The following is a 26,823-nucleotide window of genomic DNA, read 5'->3' as shown; positions in this document are numbered from 1 at the left end:
CTTTCTTTTAAGCATGATCCAATCTTTTAGCCAGGATAAAATCTTTTAGCAGGCTTCGAAGTATAGTTTGAGATCTGGCAGGCCGAGACCTCCTCTTTTTTTTTTGCTGTCTATCAGGTGTTTGATTTTTATTCTGGGCCTTTTCCTTTCCCATACGAATTATAGAATGTCCTTGTTCCATTTTTCAAATGTTTTGTTGTTTCTGATGATTGGTATAGTTTGGAACAGGTCTAGGAATCTTGGCAGTATATTCATTTTGATTGTTGCAATCCTGCCCAGTAATGATAGTTTTAAATTTTTCCAGGAGGATTGATCTTTTTTGATGTCCGACCACAGAGATTCGTAGTTGTTCTTCATTAATTGAGAGTTTTTGGCTGTAATTTGGATTCCTAGGTATTTGATTTTGGATGAAGTTTTCATGTCTGTTATTTTCTCTAGTTTTTCTTGGTTTGATTTGGAGATGTTTTTCATTAAAGATCGTTGTTTTTTTTTTCTTGTTTATTTTGAGGCCGGCCAGATTGCCAAACTCTTCAATTTTATTCAGCCATTTCTTGATGTTGTCTCTCGGTTCTTCTACGAAGCAAATTAGATCATCCGCGAAGGCTTTTATTTTGTATATTTGTTTTCCTACCTTTGGTCCTAATAGTTCCTGGTCTGTCCTTATATTTCTCATTAGTATCTCGATAGCAAGGATGAATATTAAGGGCGAGAGGGGGCATCCTTGTCTTGTGCCTTTTAATATTTGAAAGCTCTCCGTCAATTGGCCATTTATCCATAATTTCGCTTTTTGTGTTTTGTAAATTGCCTTAATTGCATTGTTGAAATGAAAACCAATGTCGACTTCCTCTATTAGGAGTTTTAAAAACCCCCAATTAAGGTTGTCGAACGCCTCCACTATTCTATGGCAACTATGTGATAAGGATGACAGAATGGGCTGCACCAACCAAGCTCGGCCTCTAGGGGGAACCTAAGCTTCTCCCCTAAACTTGGCAAAATGGAACAGTCCAATAGGCACACAGGGAAATAATACCAGGCCGAGACTTCACAGTGAGGCTTCTTCCGTTCCTGAGGGTTTTTTCTGAGTTCCTTTTGTCTCTTTCGTGTCTTTGGCTTCTTTGTTTTTTGTGTAGCCGTGTCTTCTTCCAAGTCCTGGTTTCTTTTGTCCAGGTTAACTGGAGTATTTTGTCTTGAGGCTGGTCTTTTGTTCTTTAAGTCCATCCTGGATAGGGATTCTTTTGAAGGTTAGTCAATGCTTTAGCGCTGGGTTTGTGAGTTAATATGGTTTGTTATTTTGTATATTATTATTATTATTATTATTTTCCCCTTTCTTATGATTTATAGGGAGATTTCAGTACATTATATCAGTTGGTTGGTTTTTAGATAGAATTTGTGGTTATAACTATTATAAATATTGGTAAATAATATTAAATAGTATTAATAATGAATGGAGATATATAAAGATAACTAATCAGTGGAAATTATAGGTTGAAAGAAGGGAATCAGTTGGTTAATTTATTATTAATTATTGGGATTAATTCATTGAATAAATATTGGTGTTAATTCATTGGGTAGTATATTAGTAGGCTATTAGACCTGTTTGGTCCCCTCTAAGGTTGTTCGTGTGTTTTGTTTGGATTTTAGTTAACTTTGCTTTTTAATATCTTATTTTGTTTCTTTAATTTTTTCAATTTTTTAAAAGATATATATATATATATACACACACACCTATTTGTGTGTATGTTATTTTTGTTGTTAGTTCATTACTTGTTGTTTTGTTATTTTGTTATTTTATTATTTTTATTATTATTTTATATTATTTTATTTTATTTATTATTTTATTTTGTTTTGTTATATTATACGTTATAGGGTTTAATGGGTATTTTGTTTTATTTATTTTTTATTTATTTGTTTATTTATTATTGTTATTGTTTTATTATAAGATTGGAATTTTGCTTTATTTTTGTCTATTTGTTTGGTGTGTTAGGGAGCCCTAGATCGTATTAGTATTGTAGAAATATCTATCTTCTTTCCTTTGCCTTTCCTCCAGATAGGTACTTCACAACGTGTTGTTTTCCTGACTGGGTTCCCTTTTTGATTCTGTCTCTTTTTATCTCTTCATACGGCCATCTGCTGCCATCTGCTGGCATAAGTCTGAAATTGCAGCCCCACAATATCAAAGGCTCTTCCCTCTTTGGTTCCTGTCATAACTCCTTTTAATCTCCCTTCCCCGCTTCTCTGTGTCTCCGTGAATGTTTTGGTCTTTAGTTTGTCATTTTAAATTTAGGTACTGGGGTTTATTATTTGTTATATTATTTGTTATTTGCTTTGGTATTTTTTTATTATTTCTGCTCTCATTGAACTTCTTTTGCCCTTTCTTGGAACTGTCTCCTCCCGTAACTTCTTGTTTACTTCCTGGTTTCTCAGCTTTGCCGTTCTTGCTGCTCTGTCCCTTCCTTTGCGTTCTCTGTGATTTCAGATGTTTAAAGGGGAACCTCCCCACCCAGTTGGAGCGGCCTGTTCTTCAGGGTAGGTTTATTATTTTGTTTATCCTTTTATTTTGTGCTTGGATTGCTTGGATTGCTATTTACAGGCCTTATATTGGTTCTTGGTTGGGAAGGAAGCTTCCTTTGAAGGCTTGATTATGATGTTAAGATAATGTATTGGCTCGGTATTTAAGTTGTTTCGGCTTCTTTTCCTGTTCTGGCCCTGTTTCCCTCTGGCTTCTCCCGTCTTCGAGTTATTTTTTAAATTCAGTATCATTATTGTTAATAGTCTCTGTAAGTGTCTTTTTGGAACCCAGGGTAAGAGTAAAGGCGTTTTCTGGTAACTTACTGTTACGTTGTGGCTGGTCTTGCACCTCACCGTTTGTAGAATCCTCTTTACTTCTTTTAATTAAAAGGTGAGCTGGGCTGGCAGTTTCTGCGGGCTGTCGCTCGCTTCCCTCCTCATGGCCCGCTCGCCAGCGTTCCTTACTGGACCCACTCGGCTGGCCCCTTTGAGGGGGGGTCAGTTTTTGGGGTCATCGGTGGGAATGCCCTGGCTTCGCGTCCCCTTGTGGCTTATTGTCCTGCCTGGGGAGGGGGTCTGTATAGCCCACCAGGCCTGAGAGGGGGTTGGTATCCTGAGCGTTCTCAGAATATCCTACCTGCCGCCATCTTTGCTCACCGGAAGTCCCCTGGCCCGGAAGTTTCAAGTGGTACAGGAACAAACTATAGGGAGCATACAAAGTCCCTTTTAAAACAGTTTCACTGGCTGCCAGTAAGTTACCAAGCCAAATTCAAGGTCTAAATGGTTCAGGCCCAACCTATCTTGGCGATCGCATCTCATTCTATGAGCCGGCATGAACTCAAAGATCTTCTGGGGAGGCCCTCCTTTTGCTCCCACCACCCTCACAAGTACAGTTGGTGGGGGTGAGAGGGCCTTCTCGGTGGTGTCTCCCCCCCCCCCCCCGGCTTGGAATGCCCTTCCAAGGGAAATAAGGCAGGCCCCATTCTTCCCCTCCTTTTGTAAGAGCCTGAAGACCTGGTAGTTTCAACAAGCCTTTGAGAATGTCCAGTTCTAGCCCAGCCTCTAGCCATTGTCAAATGTGGCCTTACTCTTCCTACCTATCTTCCCTGGTCATTTCTTAATAGGCCCTGGAAGGCCACAGACCCATACCTGCTATTGCTGTTGCCTGTTATAGCACTGTACTCAATTCTCAGACCCCTCAGACTTTGAGTTTGCACTAGCCTCAGCCAGCCCTTTTAATTGCTTTGAACAGGCAGGATTTTTTAAATATATATATATATATATATATATATATTATTGTAATAATTTTTATGCTTATGTTGTTGTTAATTTTATATTTATATTGTTTACTCTCTATGCTTTGGTGATGTTACTTGGAAACTGCCCTGAGTCCCCTCGGGAAGATAGAGCGGTATTTAAAGTTTTATATTTTTAATTATGGTGTTTGGGGAGGACATTGGCAGAGTTTGGGCTACATGTTCATGGCTATTATAAACTTATTATTGTGTTGAATCTGTTATAAACTGTTATTATTATAATATTATCATTTTAAAATTTTAAAAGTATTTTATTTTATTTATTTATATCCTATTGTATCTCTCTATACAGAGATTCCAAGCAGCTCACAATAAAAAACATTACAACTTAAATATAAAATATACAATAATAAAATAATACAATCGTAACTGATATTATTATGATTGAGAAATTGATCCTATTCCTTCCTACCTGCCTTCTTCATCCATTAAATGCAAGGCAGAAGAAAGGAAAATCTGGAATGGATTTCATTGAAGAAAAATGAAACTGATTGGACTCCATTGGGTAAAAAAAACTGGAATGGACTCCATTGAAGGGAATACTTTGGATAGACTCCATTGGGGGGAAAAAACTTGAAATGAATTTCATTGGGGAAAAAACCTGGAATGGATTCATTGAAAATAAGTAAAATGGATTGGACTCGATTTAAAGGAATACTTTGAATGGACTCAATTGAAACAAAACCCGGAATGGACTCTATTGGCCAAACCCAGATTCCATTGAAGGGAAAACCCAGACCTGAGTCCCCCCTCGAAGGGAGAAGTGTGTGTGTTTGTATTGTTTATTTGTTTATTGATGGTGTTATCTATTTATATTTCCTCCCTAGATGCACCCGCTGGGGCTGTGCAATGGGAACGAGGAGGAGGAACTGTATGACTACGGCTGGGTTGGGGTCGTCAAGCTGGAGCAGCCCCACCTCGAGCCCAAGCCCTGCCTCTCTGTCCTTGGGAAGGTCAGTCCGGGACAGCCAGCTTGGTCCTCTTCCTCAGAGGGACACCATAGGGGACAGCAGCCATCTTGGGTCTCTTACATAGCCTCCAATGGAGTATGAGGTGAAGGGGCGGCCCTGTTGGAGTATGAGGAAGAGGGGTCAGCCATTTTGGGTCTCTTCTATAAAGTATGAGGAAAAGAGTATGAGCATGAGGAAAAGAGGGCAGCCATTTTGGGTCTCTTACATAGACTCCAATGGAGTCTAAGGTGAGAAGGTGGCCATTTTGGTGTTCTATACTAGTATGAGGCAAGAAGGGTGGCTATTTTGGATATCCTGATGATAAAAAATAGGGAAAGGCAGTCATTTTGGACTTGTTGCATAGACTCCATTGGAGTGTGAAAGGATGAAGGCCATTTTGACAGGGAACAGTGACTGTTCTCTCCTATAGAGTCCATTAGAGTCTGTAAGGGCTGGTGGTCAGTTTGGATCACTACAAGGGTAGAAGTCAAAGAGGGCAGCCATTTTGAATATCTTGAAGAAAGGTAATGGGGAACAGCCTCCATTTTGGATGTCTTACATGGAGTCTATGGGAGTGTGAAGGGATGGCAGCCATTTACATGGGGAATGGTGGCCATTTTGAATCTCTTCTATAGAGTCCAGTGGACTGTGATGGGATGGTGGCCATTTTGGATCTCTGTAGGAGTGTGTGGGGCAAATGGATTGGCCATTTTGGATGTCTTAGGGATAAATAATGTGAATGCTGGCTGTGAAGGAGTCGTTAAACTGCTGCCACCAATTGTAACGATGACCGTTTTAATGCCACCGAATGCCACCAATTGTGAAGGTGCGCGTGGTAAAGCACCCACTGCCACCTTATCTACGAGGGAAGCTGGGCAACGATCAATATCAACCTAGGATCTATTTTATAAAGGGACTGTTAATTACAGAAGGCTTTATTCACTTGATAGCGTAGCGTTTACTTTCTTGGCTTGACTTTATTATTGTAGGCTGTTCAACTTAGGAGCAACTGTATCAGGCAAGGCTTGAGGAAAACAGTAACAAGTTTATTTTAACAGGAGTATAACAATGTATAACTTCTTCAAAAGAGGCACAAATCTTGATGGATACATTGGAAAGGTTTCATGAGTAAACTCAGGCAAACACTTCATAAGGTTTCACAACTGGCACAACAGGCTTAAACCCAGCCAAACCTTGATTCTTAATTCAGAATCAACAACCCCCTGTACCGGGTCCTTCTCTGCAACCACTTGGTCACCAATTGATTCCCTGAATCTCCACAAAAAGATTCAGTGTTCTCTCAGTAGCTCTCCGGCCACTGACTAATTCCCTGTTTCTCCCACTAGAGAAATCAGTCCCTTCCTGTAGCTCACTGGCTACAGACTGCCACTTTTAAAAAGCTGTGCCGTGAAGTGATAGTTGGCTCCGCCCCCGTTGCTATGGCAACTCAGCTCAAGCCACTAGCCACCATCTCTAACAAAATATAATCTCCCATACTTACCATCCCTAAACCACTGCCCAAACTACACATAACCAAAGAAATAAAACGTACACATCGTCACACTGGCCATTTTGGATTGCTTACATAGAGGGCATGGAGGCCATCTTGAATCTTTTGCATTGACTCCATTAGATTGTGAGGAAAATAAGGTGGCCATTTTGCTTCACTTCTATAGAGTCCATTGGAGTGTGAAGGGATGGCAGCCCTTTTTGGATTATTCTTGTGGAAAAATTATGGTGAATGGCAGCAATTTTTGAATCACTTCCAAAGAGTTCGTTGGAATCTGAAGGGATGGTGGCCATTTTAGATCTCTATAAGAGGGTGAGCCGAACGGGGTGGCCATTTTGGATTTCTTTCTGAAGGGAGAGAATGGGGAGATGTGGCTCTTTTGAATTTCTTTTTTAGGCTACATTTGAGTGTGAGATGGAGGCAGCCATTTTGGTTTCATGTCATAAAGGTCCATTGGAGTCTGAAGGGATGGTGACTATTTAAATCTCAGAATATGAAGCAAAGGGGATGGACATTTCGGATATCCTGAGGATACATAGTGGAGAAAGGTTGCCATTTTGGATCTCTTCCATAGAGTCCAATTGTGTCTGAAGGGATTATGGCCAACTTGGATCTCTTCCATAGAGGATTGGAGTGTGAGGCAAAGAATGTGGTCATTTTGTATCTCCTCCATAGAGTCTAATTGAGTCAAAAGGGGCAGTCACTTTGAATCTCTCTTCAGGGAAAATGATGTGGAATGGCAGCTGTCTTGGTTATATTCTATAGAGTCTATTCGTGTGAAGGCCATTTTGGATCTCCATAAGAGTGTGAGGCAAAGGAGGCAGCCATTTTGGATCTCTATAGAAGAGTTTATTAGAGTGTGAAGGGACAGTGGCCATTTTGAATCTCTTCTATAAGCGTGAGGCCCAGGGGGCCGCCATTTTGAAACTCTTCTATAGACTCTGTTGGAGTGTGGACAATGGAGGCGGTCATTTGAGATCGCTGTCCAAGATGTCTGCCCTTAATGGATTCCTGTCATTTTATTTCCTCCCTTACTGCAGGCCAAGCGTGCAGTGCAGCGGGGGGCCACGGCGGTCATCTTTGACGTCTCTGAGAATCCAGAGGCCATTGACCAGGTGAGGCAGGAATTGTATCTCTAGTCAGATGACTATCTTTGTTGTTGTCCTTTTTCCATGGCAGCCATTTTTGTCATTGTTGTCCTTCTGTTTCCAGCTGAATGACGGGCTAGAGGACCCACTGAAGCGACCAGTGGTGTACGTCAAGGGGGCTGATGCCGCACGGCTCATGAACATTGTTAATAAGCAGAAGGTGGCTCGGGCCCGCATTCAGCACCGAAGCCCCCCGGTAAGACAGAAAGGATATAGATATATATAGAGAGATATTGATAGATATGGATATGGATATATAGATGCATAGGTGATGGGTCTTCCTCCTCATCTCCTTCATCAGCCGACAGAATACTTCGACATGGGCCTCTTCCTGGCCTTCTTCCTGGTTGTCTCCCTCGTCTGCCTTGTCCTCCTTGTCAAGATCAAGCTCAAGCAGAGGCGGAGCCAGGTATAATGAGCGGGTGGGGCCTCAGGTGGTCACAGCGACCGATATGGGAGGGATCCAAAATGGCCACCTTTCTCCATTGTTTCTCCCCCAGGAAAGGGATCCAAAATGGCTTCCATTTCACATTAATCTCCCTCTAAACAAAATGGTTGCTGTTACCCATTAATTTACTTTGAAACAAAAAATTCAAAGTGGCCGCCGTTCTCTATAGTTTTTCCTCAAAGAAGGGATTCAAAATGACTGTCATTCCCTGTTAATTTCCCTCAAAATGATTCAAAAAGGATCACCGTTTCCCCTCAGAAAAGGCATCTAAAGTGATCTAAAATGGCTGCCTTTCCAATAGATAGGAAACTTTTTCCAGTATTATTATTATTACTACTACTATTATTTTTATGGTATCTCCATTAATTGCCCTCAAAAAAGGGATACAAAATGGCTGTCATTACCCACTAATTTCCCCGCAAAACAAAGATTCAAAATGGCCACATTCCTCCATTGTTTTCCCTTAGAAAAGAGATCCAAAATGGCTGCCTTCCCCATTAATTTCAGAAAAGAGATCCAAAATGGCTGCCATTCCCCAATAAAAAAGAGAGTGAGGCCTACACCTGGAGAGAAGCCTTTCTCCATTATTTCCCCTCAAATAAGGGATCCAAATGCCTGTCTCTCTCACACACACAGAACTCCATGAACCGCCTTGTGGTGCAGGCCTTGGAGAAGATAGAGATCCAGAAGTTCAAGGCCAAGGGGAAGGCAGCCGCGTCCACCAACAATGAAGGTTCCAGCGGCCATATTGGAAGTGGAGGAGGAGAGGCCCTCAGCAGCAGCGCCACTTCTGACTGTGCCATCTGCCTGGAGAAGTACCTGGATGGAGAGGTGAGACCAATCCAAAAGGGCTGCCTTCTCAATGTACCCCTTTCCCAATATTCAACATGGCCTCCCTCTCAATGTATCCCTCCTCCTACCAATATTCAAGAAGATTGACTTTTTAATGTATCTCTTTCCAGTATCCAAGATTGCTGCCCTCTCCATCTATCCTTCATTGTATCGATATACAAGATGGCTAACTTATTAATATATTCCTCCTTCCAATATACAGATTTGCCAACTTCCTTACGAATCCCTCTCCCAATACCAGAGATGGCTGCCCTCTCAATGTATCTCTTTTCCAATATCTAAGATGGCCACCCTTTCCTAATATCAAGGATGGCCAACTTCTTAACAAATCCCTCCCAATATCCAAGATGGTCAACTTATTAATGTATCTCTCCATCTTCCAATATCCAAGATGGCCGTCCTCTCAATGTAACCTTCATTCCATCAATATTCAAGATGGTCAACATATTGTTTCTTCCCAATATCCAAGATGGCTTTCCTCTCAATGTATTCTTCCTTCTATCAATATTCAAGATGGTCGCCCTCTCAATATTTCCTCTCCTAGTATCCATGATGGCTACTTCTCAGTGTATCCCTCTCTCAATATCCAAGATGGCCGCCACCCTCTCAATGTGTTCGTCTTTCTCCCAATATCCAAGATGGTCACCTTATTAATTAATCCCTCTCTCAGTATCTAAGATGGTTGTCCTCAACATATCCTTCATTCTACCAATATCCAAGATGACTGACTAATCAATCTTTATTTTATTGTCCAAGATAGCTGACTTCTTAATGTATTTCCCCCCAATATTCAAGATGGCCAACTTGTTAATGAATATCCATTTCCCAATATCCAAGATGGCTGCCCTCTCAATGTGTCCCTCCCTGTACCAATATTCAAGATGGCCGACATTAATCTATCCCTTCCTCTCCCAATATCCAAGATGGCTGACTTATTAAAGTATCCCTATATCAGTATCTAAGATGGTTGCCCTCAATGTATCTCTCCCATTATCCAAGATGGCTGCCTTCTCAGTGTGTTCCTCCTTTTTCTGATATCCAAGATGGCTGACTTATCAAAGTATCCCTCTTATCAGTATCCAAGATGGTTGCCCTCAATGTATCTCATTATCCAAGATGGCTGCTTTCTTAGTGTGTTCCTCTCTTTCCTAGTATCCAAGATGGCTGACTTATTAAAGTATCTATCAGTATCAATGTATATCCCCCATTATCCAAGATGGCCACCTTCTCAGTGTGTTCGTCCCTTTCCTAATATCGAAGATGGCCAACTTCTAAACAAATCCCTCTCTCAATATCCAAGATGGCTTCTTCCTCCCTCCCTCCCTTCTGCCAGTCCTCAAGATGGCTTCCTCCTTAAATGCAGTCTTGCTATTCTTCTCTCTTCCTAGGAGCTGCGCGTGATCCCATGTGCGCACCGCTTCCATCGGAAGTGTGTGGACCCCTGGCTCCTGCAGCACCACACCTGCCCACACTGCCGCCACAATATCATCGGTGAGATATATATCTCTACTTTTCTCCCTTTTATCCTTCCTTCTCTTCCTTTATTATTTCCTTCTTTTTTCACTTTTCATCCTTCCCTTCTTCCTCCCTTCCTTTTTTATGCTCTTCACTTCCATCCTTTTTCACTTTTCTTCCTTTTCTCTCTGGCTTCCTTCCCTTCCTCTATTCCTCCCTCCCTCGCTCATTTTCCCTTTGTTCCCTTCGTTTCATTCTATTTCTCCTTCCTTTCCCTTAGGTGCCTCTACTTTCCTTCTATACTTCCCTTCGTGTATGGAAGGAAAGTAGAGGCACCTACTTTCCTTCCCTCCCTTCTTTTCCTCCCTCCCTCCCTCCCTCCCTTCCTTTCTCCACCTTCCTACCCTTTACTTTTTCTTCGTGGCCTCTGTGAATGCACACTTATGGAGAATCTGCGCCTGCGCAGGTCCCAACGGAAAACTTTCCAAGTTGAAACTTTTAAGTTTTGTCGGTAACCCCGCCTAGCCGCCCGCAGGGCATAAAAGGCGCCCCGTGCGCGCGCTCCGCCATTCCTGTTTTTTCTGCCGCAAGTCCCGCTCGGAAAATCCTATTATGTCAATGACGAGATTTAAACATTGTATACAATGCTCGAAGAAAGTCCCTGATTCCGACAAGCACTCGAAGTGCCTCGGTGAGGGCCATGATACATCGACCTTTCGACATTGCTAGCCCCTCACGGCACAATCAAGAAAGAATAGAGCAGTTCGGCTGAAGGTGTTGCTTTACGAACAGACCTTAGCCCCTCAGCCATCGACATCGACAGCTACGATGTCTCAACCATCAGCTGCTCCCTCGACATCAAGACCGGCATCGGCTGCTCCTTCGACATCTAGACCGGCATTGGTGGCTTCCACGACGTCGAGAAGACCATGCCAAGCCAAGCACCAATGCACTCTTACTACACAGATGGTGCCGGCGAGGCGTCTGTCCACGTCGAGTTCGGTAGCCTCAGTCCGGTCAACGAGGTCAACCTCCGCTTATCCGCCCTCGACTTAGGCTAGGAGAATCGCCTTTAAGCATTCTCATGAGGAGGCTAGACGGGCCAAATCGACTCAGCCCGCGGTTCCCCCGACCCCGGGGAAATCTCTTCAATCCTCACAGCCTCCGGCTAAAAAGACGGCCAGGCGCTCTTCTTCCTCGTCTTCGTCGAGAAAAGTGGCTCAGACCTCCTTGGCAACTTCCTCGTCGAGGCCGTCATCGATCCAACCAGCTCAACAACCCCTCCCGATTGAACATACTCCAGAGGTTTTGCCTGAGGTGGAGTCCCATGTCTCACCACAACAATCGGTGGAGACAGTGATTCAACTCCCTCGGCAACGATCGACTGCGAGGCAGGAGCTCTTCCCGCCTCCGTCCACACCAGAAAGAGGGCACCAAACCACGCGATTGGCTAGAACTGCGCAGGCCTCGGCCTCCAAACAGCCTCATCCTCCGTCGTCTCCGGTGGGAGTTGCACGGCCTCTTCCAGCTGCTTCTAGATAACCGTCATCGTCCCCTCACCCATCCGAAGAGGACGACCAAGATAAGGACATTAAAGGCTCGATCCATTCAGAGTCTGTTTTGTCTCTCGGCATCGAGAGATTGCCACCGCACGATGCTTACGAAGCGGATCCTCCATTGCCCACTGATAATGTTCGAGGTTTCGCCAACCAGATGGCCAGGATGGCGGAGACGCTCCGTCTCGAAGTCAAACAGACATCGAAAGCTCCTCTCCTACCCTTCCTCCCTTATCTGCTGGAGGTGATACAAGCATCTTGGAAGACTCCTTCCTCGATGCCACCGACATCCAAACGTATCGAAGCCTGGTACTGTACGGATGATGAGGGACTTGAATGGTGCAAGCACCACCCAGACCCGAACTCCATGGTGGTCAAGGCCTCCCAGTCCGGAAGGCAGTCTAATACCCCATCAGACCAGGAAGGAAAGTGTTTTGACGCCGTAGGCAGAAAACTTTACTCGGGAGCTCTCCTCTTGGCCAGAATGGCCAACTATGGAGCCTGCATGGGGGCCTATCAGCAAATCATATGGGAAAAGGCTCAATCCTTTCTGGCTAAGATGTCGGATGAAGATCGAGCAGTCCTTTCTGCGCTATCACAGGAAGCGACTTCTCTGGCCCACCATCAAATGCAGATAGCTAAACACACCGGAGATACTGCGGGCAAGATGATTGCCCACACCATAGCTATCCGAAGACACTCATGGCTACGTTCCTTGGGCCTGTCCTCGTCATCCCACCAAGTCATCGAGGATCTTCCTTTCGATGCCCTGGGATTGTTCAATGCCGGAACAGATGACAAGTTAAAGTCAAACCAGGACTACAAGATCCTTGCCTCAAAGTGTGGGATCGAAACACATCCGCAAACCCAGCGCACACGATGGTACGGATACCGTCAATGTCGCTTCGGGTCCTACCGCCACCAGTCGACCAGGCAGACGCTTCGCCCACCTCTACTGGCCCAGGCTCAGCCCCAACAACAACAGCAGCAGCAACACCAAGTCCAACAACCACAGAGGTCCCGAACTCACCAAGCGCAAAACAACGGCAACTCCAGACATCAGGTTTGACGTTTTCCCCAACGATACCGACTCCGTGTCCGTTATTTCTGCCGTGTCCACCTCGCCCTTGTCGGTTTGCCCTCCCAACACTGTGATCGACAATCCGGTCAAGTTTGGAGATCGTCTTTCATTCAGACCTGGCACCATATCACATCCGATGCATGGGTGCTAAATATTGTTCGAGACGGTTATGTGTTGCAGTTCAAGGACTTAACTCCAACCGGAGTTATTGTGCGAACCGAACCGTCCCCCCAATTTTGGCAGAAGTTGATTCTTTGTTGGCAAAAGGGGCGATCTGAAGATCCCCGTCTCGTTTAGACAGTTGTGCCTTCTTCTCCAGGTACTTTACGGTACCAAAGCCGGACGGTTCCCCTCGACCGATCCTCGACCTCAGGACACTTAACAAGTTCATAAAACCGGCAAAATTCAGAATGGTGACGGTATCGTCAATCATCCCCATGCTTCATCGAGGTGATTTTTCACATCAATAGACTTAAAGGAAGCTTATTTTCATTTATCCATTCGGGAAAATCACAGAAGGTTCCTCTCCTTCAAAATAGGAGAAAATACTTTTTCATTTACCGTTCTTCCATTCGGGCTCGGGACGGCTCCTAGAACATTCATGAAATGCATGTCCGTGGTCGCCGCTTACCTGAGAAGGAGAAAAATCCGCATTTTTCCTTACCTGGACAATTGGTTGCTGGCCTCAGAGTCTCCAGACCTTCTTCGAGATCGCATCGCCTTCACCCTCGACCTGCTGCAAAGGCTCAGTTTACAGCTAAATGCTGAGAAATCCCATCTCACACCCACGACATCGATAAAGTTTATCGACTCAACAAACGAAAGGGTGTCCCTTCCGGCGGCCAGGTTCCAGGCCCTCCAGCATGAGATTGCACGATGCACTCTTCCCTTCAAGCTGAGGGCACGCCAAATTCAAGTTCTCTTGGGACACATCGCATCAACGGTGGCGGTTACACCATTCGCCAGACTCAAGATGCGCCCTTTGCAGCGTTGGTTCCTCGACAATTTTGATCCTTGTTGAGACTCCGAAGCAAAACTACTGTCAGTGCCAACTGTAGTTTGGCGCTCTCTGAACTGGTGGAAGGATCATCGAAATGTCTGCATAGGCCTACCCTTCCACGTAAGACAACCATCGATCGTGCTCACGACGGACTCATCGACGTTCTTTTCTTGATTTCCTTCCTTCCCTCTCCTTTCCTTCTATATTCCTTCTCCTTTCCTTCTATACTTCTTTCCTTCTCCCTTGCTTTGCTTTGCTTTCCTTCTCCCTCGCTTTCCTTTGCTCTCATTTCCTTCCATACTTCCCTTTGCTTTTTCCTCCGTCTCTTTTTCCTCCTATATTTATTCTGTGCTTCCTATCCCTCCTTCTCGCTTCCCTCTCCTCCTTCTATTCCTTTCACCACCTTCCCCCTCCCTTTCTCCCTTTCTCCTGTAACTTTCTTACCACTCCTTTCCTTCCATACCTACTTTCCTCTCTCTCCATGTCTGTTCCTCCATTCCTCCCTTCTTCCCTTCCTTCTTCCACTTTCCTTCTCTTTCCTTCTTTTCCTTCTTCTATTCCCTCCCTTGCTCATCTTCCTACTGTTCCTTCCTCCACTTCCTTCTTTTCTTCCTTCCCTCTCTTCCTCCACCTTCCTTCCTTTCCTTCTTCTATTTCTCCTTTTCTCTCTCCCATCCTTCCTTCCATCATTTTCTTCCCTTTGTTTGCCACTCCTTTCCTCCCTTTTTCCTTCCTTCTTGCCTTCATTCCCTTTGCACTCTTCCTTTTCTCTCTTCCTAAATCCCTTTCCTCGCTTCCTCTTTTTCTTCCACACTTCCTATTCTTCCTTCTCCCTCCCGTCTATCCTTCCTTCCCTTCGCTTCTTCTGTTCCTTCTATTTCTCCTTCACTCTCCCTCTATACTTTCCTTTCCTTCCTTCTCTCCCTCTGTTCCTTCCTTCCTTCCTTCTATTCCTCCTTCCTCTCTATCCATACTTCCCTTACCTTCCTTCTTCTCTTCCTCCCTTCTTTCTCCTCGGCTGACTCTGCTTCCACTTCCTACTTTGCAGAGCCAAAGAAGGGCTCGGCAGGCGCTCCCTGTGAGGATCCCTCTCTCCTCCACCATGCTCCCCCTCCTGCCCATCATCATCATCTCCCACTTCCTCTCCCTCCACTTCCTGTCCATGGACAACAACGGCATCATCACCATCCAGCTCCTCCTGCCACTGCTCCTTCCGGGATGCTGCTGCACTTGCCCCACTTTCCAATGCAGACAACCATGGACCCCCAAGGGGGGGGGGCATCCCATTCCTTCATTTTGCACAACAACAACAGTATCCCCTCCCCTTCAGGAGGCAGGACAATATGGCCACCTTCCCTTCCTCCTTGGCCTCGCCCACTTCCTGCTTCTCTCAGTATGAGGCCCTTTTCCAGCACTACTACTTCCAGCAGCAGCCTTACTTCACCTTTGTGCCCCATTTCGATCCTACTTCTTGTTTCCGAGGCTACTTCCCGGAAGCATCAGTGGGACCTGGAAGTGATACATCAGAAGCCAGCAACCGGGGTGTCTTCGGGAGCAGCTCCACCTTCCGCAGCTCCCTCAGCAGCGATTACGACCCTTTCATCTACCGCAGCCAGGAAGGCCAAACCCCTACTTCCTTTTCCGGAGACCATCTTTCCCATTGCAGCCTGGAAATGAACTACAACAGCTCCTCCTCTTCCTCTTTGGAGTGGGCACTGCTTCCTCCTCCGTCGTGTGGATGTCCCACAACGATGGCCACCCTCTATGGCTTCTATGAAGAAGAGGAAGTAGGAAGCACTTCCTCTTCTTCTCACATACACCGGCCCTTTAAGAGGGACTGTGGCCCCCGAGGAAGGGGGGCAGGTAAGGGCCCCTGGGCCCCGAAAGACTACTTCCTTCAGCACCACCAGCGGAAGAGGAGGAGGAAGCAGGAAGAGGAAGTGGAGGAGGAAGAAGCAGAAGTCAATGGCAGGAGGAACTTCCCAGAAGCCGGAAGAAGAGGACTAAGCAGCAGCAGTATCAAAGGGGCAGGTGAGAGAGATCAGTGGAAGGAAGAAGGAAATCGAGGAAAGACTGAAAGGATAGGGAAGAAATAAGGGAAGGATAGAGGAAATAATGAAGGCAAAAAAGAAAATGGAGGGAAGAGAAGGAAGACGGGAGGAAATAGATGGAAGAGGGAAGGATATAGAAGAAAGATAGGAAGGAAGGGAGTAAAGGAAGGAGGAAATAGAAACTGATGTAGATGAAAGAAAGGACAGAAAGAGAAAATAGAGGTAAGGAAAGAAAGGATAGGAAGGAAGGAAGGAGGAAATAGAGGGGAGGATATGGAAGAGGATAGGAAGGAAAAGGGAAGGATATAGAGTAAAGGAAGTAAATGGAAAGAGGACAAGAAAGAACGGGGATAGAGCAAAAGGGGAAGTGCAGAGCAAATATAGGAAAGAATATAAAAGGAAAGAAGAAAGGATAGGGATGGTAAGAAGGAGGAAAAAGAAGTCCTTAGAGAAAAGGATAGGAAAGAAGTGAGGGAGTAGAGGGAAGGAAAGAAAATAGGAGGGAAGGGAATAGAGGAAAGGGAGGAAATAGTAAAAAGAGGGGAGGATGTAGAGGAAAAATAAAGGGACGAAGAAAAGATAGGTAGTAAATGAGAGATAGAGGGAGGAAATAGACGGAAGGATATAGAAGAAAGAAGGAGGAAATATTGGAAATAGGGAAGGATATAGAGGAAGAAAGAAAAGAAATGAGGGAAAGGCAGAAATAGAGGGAAGAGGGAAAGAAAACAGAAAAGGAAGAAATAGAGGGAAGAAGGGAGGAGACAGTGGGATATAGAAGGAAAGAAGAAAGGATAAGGAAATGAGGGGAAGAGGTAGGAAATAGAAGGAGGGAAAGATAGAAAGGAAAGGAAATAGCAGAAGGAAGGATAGGAAGCAAATGGAAAGAAGGAAAGAGTAGATTTGTGAGGAAATAGTGGAAGGAGGGAAGAGTGGAAGAGGAGAAGAAATGACGGGAAGAAGGAAAGAAGGAGAGAGGAAATAATGGAAAGAAATTGTGGAAAGAGAGAAGGGAATAGAGGAAAGATGGGAGAGGTGAGGAAAGAAGTGATGGGAAGGAGGAAGGAAATAGAATTGGGAGAATATAGTGGAAGTAAAGATAGGAAAGAAATGGTGGATGAAAGAGATAGTGGAAAGAAGGAAGGATATAGTAGAAAAGGAAGGAAATAAGGTAAGGAAGGAAAGGGATATATATATTATAACAAATTTTATATTTATATCCCACCCTATCTCTCCAAGGGATGTAATAATATTAATAATATATATTTGTAATACATAAAATATATTTATAGTATAATATTAATCTGATATATTGTAAATATATTATAAAATAATATAAAATAATATGTTATATATATTCATAATATTAATGGAATATATATTTTATGTAACATTGATATATCTTATATAAATAAAAATGTAATGTTCGTTTGTGGGATTAACATAACTCAAAAACCACTGGACGAATTGCCATCAAATTTGGCTATAAGACACCTACTAACCCAAGGAGTGACCATCACTAAAAAAAATTGAGTTTGTCATTTGGGAGTTGTAGTTGCTGGGATTTATAGTTCATCTACAATCAAAGAGCATTCTGAACCCCACGAACAATAGAATTGGGGAAAACTTCCCACACAGGATCCCTACGACCAATAGAAAATACTTAAGGCCATTCAGTCCAAGTTCACCAGGGCAAGAAAACTGAGCAAGAAATACTGTTTACCCACAAGCATAAAGAAATTACATATATTAGAAACCAACAATTCCACATTATTTTCCAGATCACCAGTCTGGCAGGAAATGGCTAGTTATATAAATAAAAATGTAATGTGTCTTTGTGGTATTAACAAAACTCAAAATCCAGTGGGCCAATTGATACCAAATTTGGACAGGATACACCTAACAACCCAATGTATGTCCTTCACTCAAAAAATTTTGAGTTTGTCATTTGGGAGTTGTAGTTGCTGGGTTTTATAATTCACCTACAATCAATGAGCATTCTGAACCCCACCAATGACAGAATTGGGACAAATTTCCCACACAAAAACCCCATGACCAACAGAAAATACTTAAGGCTATCTAGTCTAACTCCCTTCACCAGGGCAAGAAAATGTAATCAAAGCTCTCCTGACAAAGAGCCATCTAGCTATAGTGATAGATAGATATGATTCATACACACAGAGAGATATAGTATCCTAGATTTGAAAGGGACCCCTAAAGAAGGACTGTGATATGTTGCATATTCCAGAGTAGGCAAACCAGACAATCTCTACATCAACATTGACAAAGAAACAACAAGAAATATTTTTAACCCACATGCACTACATATATTAGAAACCAACACTTTCTCGTTACTTTATTTTCCAGGTCACGAGACTAGGCCACAGTAATGCGTGGCAGGGGATAGCTGGTTATATAAATAAAAATATAATGTTCGTTTGTGGGATTAACAGAACTAAAAAACCAATGGGCCAATTGATACCAAATTTGGACAGGATAGACCTAACAACCCAATGTATGTCCTTCACTCAAAAAATTTGATTTTGTCATTTGGGAGTTGTAGTTGCTGGGATTTACAATTCACCTACAATCAAAGAGCATTCTGAACTCCACCAATTATGGCATTGAACCAAATGTGGCATACAGGATTCCCATGACGAACAGAAAACACTGGAAGGGTTTGGTGGGCATTGACGTTGAGTTTGGGAGTTGTAGTTTACCTACATCCAGAAAGCACTGTGGACTCAAACAACGATGGATCTGGACCAAACGTGGCACGGATTTTCCATATCCCAACTAGGACCTTGACATTTGGGAGTTGTAGTTACTGGGTTTTATAGTTCACCTACAATCAAAGAGCATTCTGAACCCCACAAACAATAGAATTGGGGAAAACTTCCCACACAGGATCCCTACGACCAATAGAAAATACTTAAGGCCATCCAGTCCAACTCCGTTCAACAAGACAAGAAAACGGGGCAAGAAATACTGTTTACCCACAAGCACAAAGAAATTACATATATACTGGGATTTATAGCTCATCTACAATCAAAGAGCATTCTGAATCCCACAAATGACAGAATTGGGGCAAATTTCCCACACAGAACCCCCATGACCAACAGATAATACTTAAGGCCATCCAGTTCAACCAGGGCAAGAAAATGTAATCAGAGCCTTCCTGACAAAAGGCCATCCAGCCATAGATATAGATAGATATGATTCACACACAGATATATAGTATCCTAGATTTGAAAGGGACCCCTAAAGAAGGACTATGATATGTTGCATATTCCAGTGTAGGCAAACCAGACAATCTCTACATCAACACTGACAAAGAAACAACAAGAAATACCACAAGCATACAGTAATTACATATTACATATATTAGAAACCAACACTTTCTCATTACTTTATTTTCCAGATCACCACACTGGGCCACAGCAACGTGGCAGGGGATGGCTAGTGTATTATATAAATAATATGTAATACTAATATAATCTATAAAATTAATATCACACACACACACACATATAATAAAATGCTAATGCCCGTCTTCCTCTTACTGTCTAAATAATAATATTATAATAATATTTATAATATAATTACATAAATATTCTCTTTCTCTACACACACACAGAAAGACTATGGAAGAGTTTAGAGTTAAAATCAAGCTCACAACACTAAAATATTGGAGACAAGTGATTTATTCCTTCTTTCCACAATCCTAAAAAGACAGTTCTAAAGTTTTCCCACTCTGAACCTGTATACATCTGCCCCAACTCCCATCCACCCTCTAGTTGCTAAACACTGTGCCCACAGTGTCAATTCAATTTCCCTCACAAAACAGATGCCTTATCTACACTACCTTGTGTAACTCTACCCAGCCTCCCCCCTCCAACTCCATTATGGCAGGGAACCGAAGCAGCCAGTCCTAGGCCGATATGGTGAAATTGACATCACTCCCTGGAGTTTGGCCCCCTGGAGAAATAAGGAAGTTGGAGAAAAGAGCAGAAATTTTAAGGTCCCGGCTTAAGTTTCTTTAAGCGAGCCGGGGTTGGGGGGTGTGTGTGTGGAGGGGCCACATATTCAGCAGCCACTAGTATAAATGTCCATTAGTATAAATGTCCCCTAGAACTTTTAGAGCAGGGGTCCTCAAACTTTTTAAACAGAGGGGCAGGTCACAGTCCCTCAAACTGTTGGAGGGCTGGATTATAGTTTGAAAAAAACATGAATGAATTCCTATGCACACTGCGCATATCTTATTTGTAGTGCAAAAAAACCCAAAAACACCCCACTTTAAAATACAATTATTAAAATGAAGAACACTTTTAACAATGGGAAGTGTGGGCCTGCTTTTGGCTGATGAGATAATTTTTTATTATTTTTATTTAGGCGATCCCTCGTTGGCTGAGTAGGATAGTCTTCCAGGATCAGTATTTTTGTGGGTCCGTAGGTGACTGGAGCCCTATTCTTGATCTGCATCTTCTCCTGCAGTGAGGTCATTGATTTCCAGGTGGAAGGCGGTCTCGGTTGGGGTTCGCTTGATGCACCTTCCTCTTGGCACATTTCTCTCTTTTGCCCTCAATTCGTGCCTCTTCAAATTCTGCAGCACTGCTGGTCACAGCTGACCTCTAGCTGGAGCGCTCAAGGGCCAGGGCTTCCCAGTTCTCAGTGTCTATGCCAGAGTTTTTAAAGTTGGCTTTGAGCCCATCTTTAAATCTCTTTTCCTATCCACCAACATTCTGTTTTCCGTTCTTGAGTTTGGAGTACAGCAACTGCTTTGGGAGACGGTGGTCGGGCATCCAGACAACGTGGCTGGTCCAGTGGAGTTGATGGTGGAGGACCATCGCTTCAGTGCTGGTGGCCTTTGCTTCTTCTAGCATGCTGACGTTTGTCCGCTTGTCTTCCCAAGAGATTTGCAGGATTTTCCGGAGGCAGTGCTGATGGAATTGTTTCAGGAGTTGCACGTGACGCCTGTAAACAGTCCACATTTCCCAGGCATATAGCAGGGTTGGGAGGAAAATAGCTTTATAAACAAGCCCCTTGGTATCTCTACAGATGTCCCGGTCCTCAAACACTCTCTGCTTCATTCGGAAGAATGCTGCACTCGCAGAGCTCAACCGATGGTGTATTTCAGTGTCCATGTTGATTTTTGTAGAGAGGTGGCTGCCAAGGTAGCCGAAATAGTCAACATTTTCTAATATTACACCATTAAGCTGTATCTGGCATTGGAGAGGGATTGGTGGGTAACTTTGGTTTTCTTGATGTCCAATGACAGACCGAGCTTCTTGTATGCTTCTGCGAAGGTGTTTAGAGTAGCTTGTAGATCTTCTGAATGCACACAGATGACGTTGTCATCAGCCTACTGGAGTTCTATAACAGATGTTGTTGTGACCTTGGTTTTGGCTTTCAGTCTGCTGAGGTTAAACAGTTTACCCTCTGTCCTATAGATGATTTCCACTCCGGAGGGAAGCTTCCCATCAACAAGGTGAAGTATCATATTGATGAAGATGGAGAATAGAGTTGGGGCAATGACACATCCCTGTTTGACACCCGATTCTACCTTAAATGAGATAGGATTATTGTTGTTGTTCTGTGCTTTCAAGTCGTGTGAGATTTAAGTTGATCCTGAGTAAGGGTCGTTTCAGGCCTCTGGCCATAGTTTGAGGACCCCTGGTTTAGAGTCTAAAATAGTCTTAATTTCAAAATGGGGAGAGGTTCAGAGTCAGCTTTACTCCATCAGGAATCCACACGCCTGTTTGATCAAACTATCATGAAACACAGGATGGACCTTTTGCAAAGTGGTAAATCCAAGCGAACAGCCACCGGGTTTATAATTCCAGAGATAGGAAATGGGCCAACAAAAATAGGGGCTATCTTCTGGGAGGGCTGTATGGATTTCAGGTATTTTGTTGACAGCTTTCTCCCACCCTGTAGTCAAGTTGAATGGCCCTTTCTCAACCTGGAGGTCAGGACTCCTGGGGGGGGGGGGGGGGGGAGAGGTCGCCAGTGGGTTTCAGAGGGGTCACCAAAGACCTCCCAATCGGAGATGCTTGGAAGGAACCAATTATCCATGGCAACCAGGAAAGGTGAGCTGAGAATAGAATTAAATGGAAATCCATGCCAGCTTTCCTACTTCCTTACCAATGTAAGATTCTATAGAGCAGCGAGGAGGTTTCAGAAGGTTCGCCAAATACAGTTATAAAACACATATTTCTGATGGTCTTAGGAATTCCTTTAGCAGAGAAGGCTGAAGATCTCTACCTGACCTTCTCTTCCTCTTTGGAAACAGGCAAATCATCCCACCAAAAACCCTCCTCCACTGTGATTGGCCAGCCTCTCAGCCAAGGAAGGGCTGTTTCTGAGATTCCAAGCAGGGAGGGGAGAGCAAGTGTGCTCAGCACATGGCAGCATGGCGCATATTGGTGGGTTCTGTGTGGGAACCCACTTTTTTCCCAGCTCCAGCAGACCTCACCTCTGAGGATGCTTGCCATAGATGCAGGCGAAACGTCAGGAGAAATGCCTCTAGAACATGGCCATATAGCCCGAAAAAACCCACAAGAACTGAGTGATTCCGGCCATGAAAGCCTTCGACCATACTTTGTGTGGGAAGTTTGGTTCAATTCCATCATTGGAGTTTAGGATGCTCTTTGATTGTAGGTGAACTATAAATCCCAGCAGCAACAACTCCCAAATGTCAAGGTCAATTTCTCCCAACTCCACCAGTGTTCACCATTGGGCAAGTTGAGTATTCATGCCAAGTTTGGTCCAGATCCACCGTTGTTTTGAGTCCACAGTGCTCTTAGCATGTAGGTGAACTACAACTCCAAAACTCAAGGTCCACCATACCCTTCCAGTGTTTTCTGTTGGTCATGGGAGTTCTGTGTGCCAAGTTTGATTCAATTCCATCGTTGGTGAAATTCAGAATGCTCTTTGATTGTAGGTTAATTATAACTATAAATCCCAGCAACTACAACTCCCAAATGACAGAATCAACCCCAGGAGTTGCAGGTTCGAATCCGGGGAGCAGGGTGAGCTCTCATCGTTAGTCCCAGCTTTTGCCAACCTAGCAGTTCGAAAACATGCAAATGTGAGTAGATTAGTAGGTGCTGCTCCGGCAGGAAGGTAATGGCACTCCATGCAGTCATGCCGGCCACAATGACCTTGGAGGTGTCTATGGACAACGGCAACTCTTCAGCTTAGAAATGGAGATAAGTACCAACCCCTAAAGTTGGACATGACAGGACTTAATGTCAGGGGAAAACCTTTACCTTATAGTATAATTATATCATATATATATCTATATAAATAAACATGTAATGTTTGTTTGTGGAATTAACATAACTCGAAAACCACTGGACGAATTGACACTAAATTTGGACACAGTACACCTATCAGGCCAACGAATGACCATCACTCATGAAAACACTGAAAAACACAGTGGAAGAGATTTTAAAAGCCAAAAAATAAAAAATACATTACGATGCATGCACAAAACCACATATATATGCGCAAACAGACATATATACACATATACACAAATGTATACACATAGTAAGTAATAGTATAGTAGTAAGTACACATAGTATAGTAAGTAAGTACACACAAAACACATATACACAGACTAGGCCACAGCAACGCGTGGCAGAGGACGGTTAGTGTGTGTGTGTGTGTGTGTGTGTATATATATATATATATATATATATATAAATTTAATTTTGTGTACAACAATTTTCATTTTATTCAGGAATACTCTTGAATATTTATACCTCAGTATGATCCAGCATATAATAATTTTCCCCAGTTATATTATTATACGATATGATAATATATATTATAATATAATTCCTGTTAATATATTTCATTTATAATGCATTTTAATATGTGTTATAGTACATTATATTATTTAATATATGTATTATGATATTATATTATATATTATGTGTTAGTATATGATACTACATTCTATTATAATTATCAACATATTATACTATATTATAACACTATTCATATATATTATATTTATATATTATTGTATTATATTATATGTTAGTATATGAGACTACATGTCTTTTATAGTTATTAATATACATTAACTATAATGCATTCTTATTATTATCTGTCTTCGCAGTTCTCTCCTCTCAGTCCGGAGAGTAGTACTCGATGGGGAGCTGCTTCCTATTCCTGTGGTGATGGATGACCCCAGAGTTTGACCCTTGTGCCAAAATGCCCTAGATAACATTTTCAGCACCATAACACAGAGTCCAAATGGGCGGTGCCTGAATATTAAAAGGGGGCGGTGCTTCAGTACAAGAAGAGAGCGAGATAAGTGCCTTGTCGCTGGGCCTCTAAAAGAGGGCAGGACTACACTTTCCAGAAGCCTCTGCTGCAGAACCCAATGAGGAAGCATTTAACAGCAGCTACTCCTAGCCAGGTTTTGCGGCCTAGTCTGTTTTTTCCCCTTTCTCCTCAAATGAAAGATGTTTCCCAAGGAGACAAAACAACCACTCCAAAATAAAAAATAAATATTATAAATAAATAACAAAAAGGCCTTTTATCAATGAGATTGCAAAACACTATTTTTAATTAAAAATAGTTTTAATTTTTTTTATTACCACTTAATTACATTATTATTATTATTATTATTATTATTATTATTATTAAATGTTTCTTAAGGCTAGGAGACAACAACCAACCCACCCCTTTGGTTGTTATTTTTAAAATGTGTACGTTTATTTGTATATTATTATTAATGGGGCACATTTCATTTATGATGATAATGGGAATTTTTAAAAAAAGAAAGATGTTCTGGGAAAAATATATATTTATTTACTAATATATTTATATTTTTAAGCCATTTTTCCTCTTTTTTGAGTGTTTTGTTTTTAATGTCTGGAATAAAATAAATAATAATAATAAAATAATAATATTTGAAAGAATTATCAGAATAGTTTTTAATTATGATATTTGAAAAAATATGAGTTTTAAGTTTTATCAGGTTTTATTTTTACTTATGTATTTTGTTTGTATTAGGTTTTATTTTATTGATTATTTTTTAATTTACATTTTAGTTTTGTTAGGATTTATTTTTTATATTTATTAGTTTCATTTAAGTTAAAATTTTATTTTTATTGGGTTGTTTATTTTTTTATTTATCATTTTTGTTAGTTTTTTAATTTAATTTTTTAAATATTATTAGGTTTTATTGTAATTTTATTATTATTTTTATTACCACTAAGTTTTTAAATTTTTCATTTTATTATGGTCATTGGAATTTTATTATTTATTATTACTACTAGGTTTTTAAATTTTATTATGTTGTATAGTTGTATTTTTTATTTTTATTAGATTTTATTTATATATTATTTATTTCTTTATTTTGCATATTTGTATCCAGTGCTTTTTACACCCAAGGGGGGGGGGGGCTCAGGACAGCTTCACAACAGGCAACCGTTCAATGCCATCACACACATTTATAAATAACAATTACAGTTATAACAATGAGTTAAAACATCAGTTATTAACAGATTCATTTATTTTTATTAGGTTTTTATTAGGTTTTTTAAATTTTTTATTTAATTTATTATTTTCATTAGATCTTTATTGGATTCCAGAGCAGGAACACCTCTGACCTTAAAAACATCAATGGTCTGCACTACTCTTGGATCCTTTAAGTCTCTGTATTTCAAACCCAGCGACTCAGAATATTTTTGGTCAATTAAATTGTTGGTAGCATCTGAGTCCATCATGGCATGCACCCAACCCCAAATTGGGAAAGAAGTCGTCCAGGAATACCTGGCCGCTCTTAATGAGTTCAAGTCCCCAGGGCCAGATCAACTACACTCCAGAGTATTGAAGGAACTAGTGGAAGTAATTTCGGAACCATTGGCAACCATCTTTGAGAGTTCTTGGAGAACGGGAGAAGTTCCAGCAGACTGGAGGAGGGCCAATGTGGTCCCAATCTTCAAGAAGGGAAAAAAGGATGACCCAAACAACTACCGTCCGGTCAGCCTCACGTCGATACTGGGCAAGATTCTGGAAAAGATTGTTAAGGAAGCGGTCTGCAAACACTTAGAAACAAATGCAGTCATCGCTAATAGTCAACATGGATTTATCAAAAACAAGTCATGCCAGACTAATCTGATCTCTTTCTTCGATAGAGCTACAAGCTGGGTAGATGCGGGGAATGCCGTGGATGTAGCGTACCTGGATTTCAGTAAGGCCTTCGACAAGGTCCCCCATGACCTTCTGGCAAGGAAACTAGTCCAATGTGGGCTAGGCAAAACTACAGTGAGGTGGATCTGTAATTGGTTAAGTGGACGAACACAGAGTGCTCACTAATGCTTCCTCTTCATCTTGGAAAGAAGTGACAAGTGGAGTGCCGCAGGGTTCCGTCCTGGGCCCGGTCCTGTTCAACATCTTTATTAATGACTTAGATGAAGGGCTAGAAGGCATGATCATCAAGTTTGCAGACGACACCAAATTGGGAGGGATAGCCAATACTCCAGAGGACAGGAGCAGAATTCAAAATGATCTGGACAGATTAGAGAGATGGGCCAAAACTAACAAAATGAAGTTCAACAGTGACAAATGCAAGATACTCCACTTTGGCAGAAAAAATGAAATGCAAAGATACAGAATGGGTGACGCCTGGCTCGAGAGCAGTACGTGCGAAAAAGATCTTGGAGTCCTCGTGGACAAGAAGTTAAACATGAGCCAACATTGTGATGTGGCAGCAAAAAAAGCCAATGGGATTTTGGCCTGCATCAATAGGAGCATAGTGTCTAGATCTAAGGAAGTAATGCTACCCCTCTATTCTGCTTTGGTTAGACCACATCTGGAATATTGTGTCCAATTCTGGGCACCACAATTCAAGAGAGATATTGACAAGCTGGAATGTGTCCAGAGGAGGGTGACTAAAATGATCAAGGCTCTGGAGAACAAGCCCTAT

The 26,823-nt window shown here is 42.4% G+C and overlaps 1 protein-coding gene across 4 annotated transcripts in view; it reads left to right on the top strand.

Moving 5' to 3' along the window:
- LOC137095297 (E3 ubiquitin-protein ligase ZNRF3-like) overlaps positions 1-24,679 on the top strand; it is a 53,916-nt gene extending 29,237 nt beyond the window's left edge. Inside the window, exons 2-8 of one of the 4 annotated variants that reach the window (XM_067461765.1) lie at positions 4,652-4,777; positions 7,325-7,399; positions 7,497-7,628; positions 7,734-7,841; positions 8,517-8,711; positions 10,121-10,223; positions 24,004-24,679. In XM_067461765.1, the coding sequence (XP_067317866.1) occupies positions 4,652-4,777; positions 7,325-7,399; positions 7,497-7,628; positions 7,734-7,841; positions 8,517-8,711; positions 10,121-10,223; positions 24,004-24,029 (765 nt within the window). In that variant the 3' untranslated portion in view covers positions 24,030-24,679. Of the gene's footprint in view, positions 1-4,651; positions 4,778-7,324; positions 7,400-7,496; positions 7,629-7,733; positions 7,842-8,516; positions 8,712-10,120; positions 10,224-14,872; positions 15,666-24,003 lie in introns of those variants that run through there. The other 3 variants (XM_067461762.1, XM_067461763.1, XM_067461764.1) reach the window with 3 other exon arrangements.
- Positions 24,680-26,823: the final 2,144 nt, after the last annotated feature.

This window comes from Anolis sagrei, chromosome Y, assembly GCF_037176765.1.
Source record: "Anolis sagrei isolate rAnoSag1 chromosome Y, rAnoSag1.mat, whole genome shotgun sequence".
Classification (NCBI taxonomy): domain Eukaryota; kingdom Metazoa; phylum Chordata; class Lepidosauria; order Squamata; family Dactyloidae; genus Anolis; species Anolis sagrei.
Note: the sequence above shows the minus strand (reverse complement) of the source record. Positions and strands in the feature narration are given on the sequence as shown.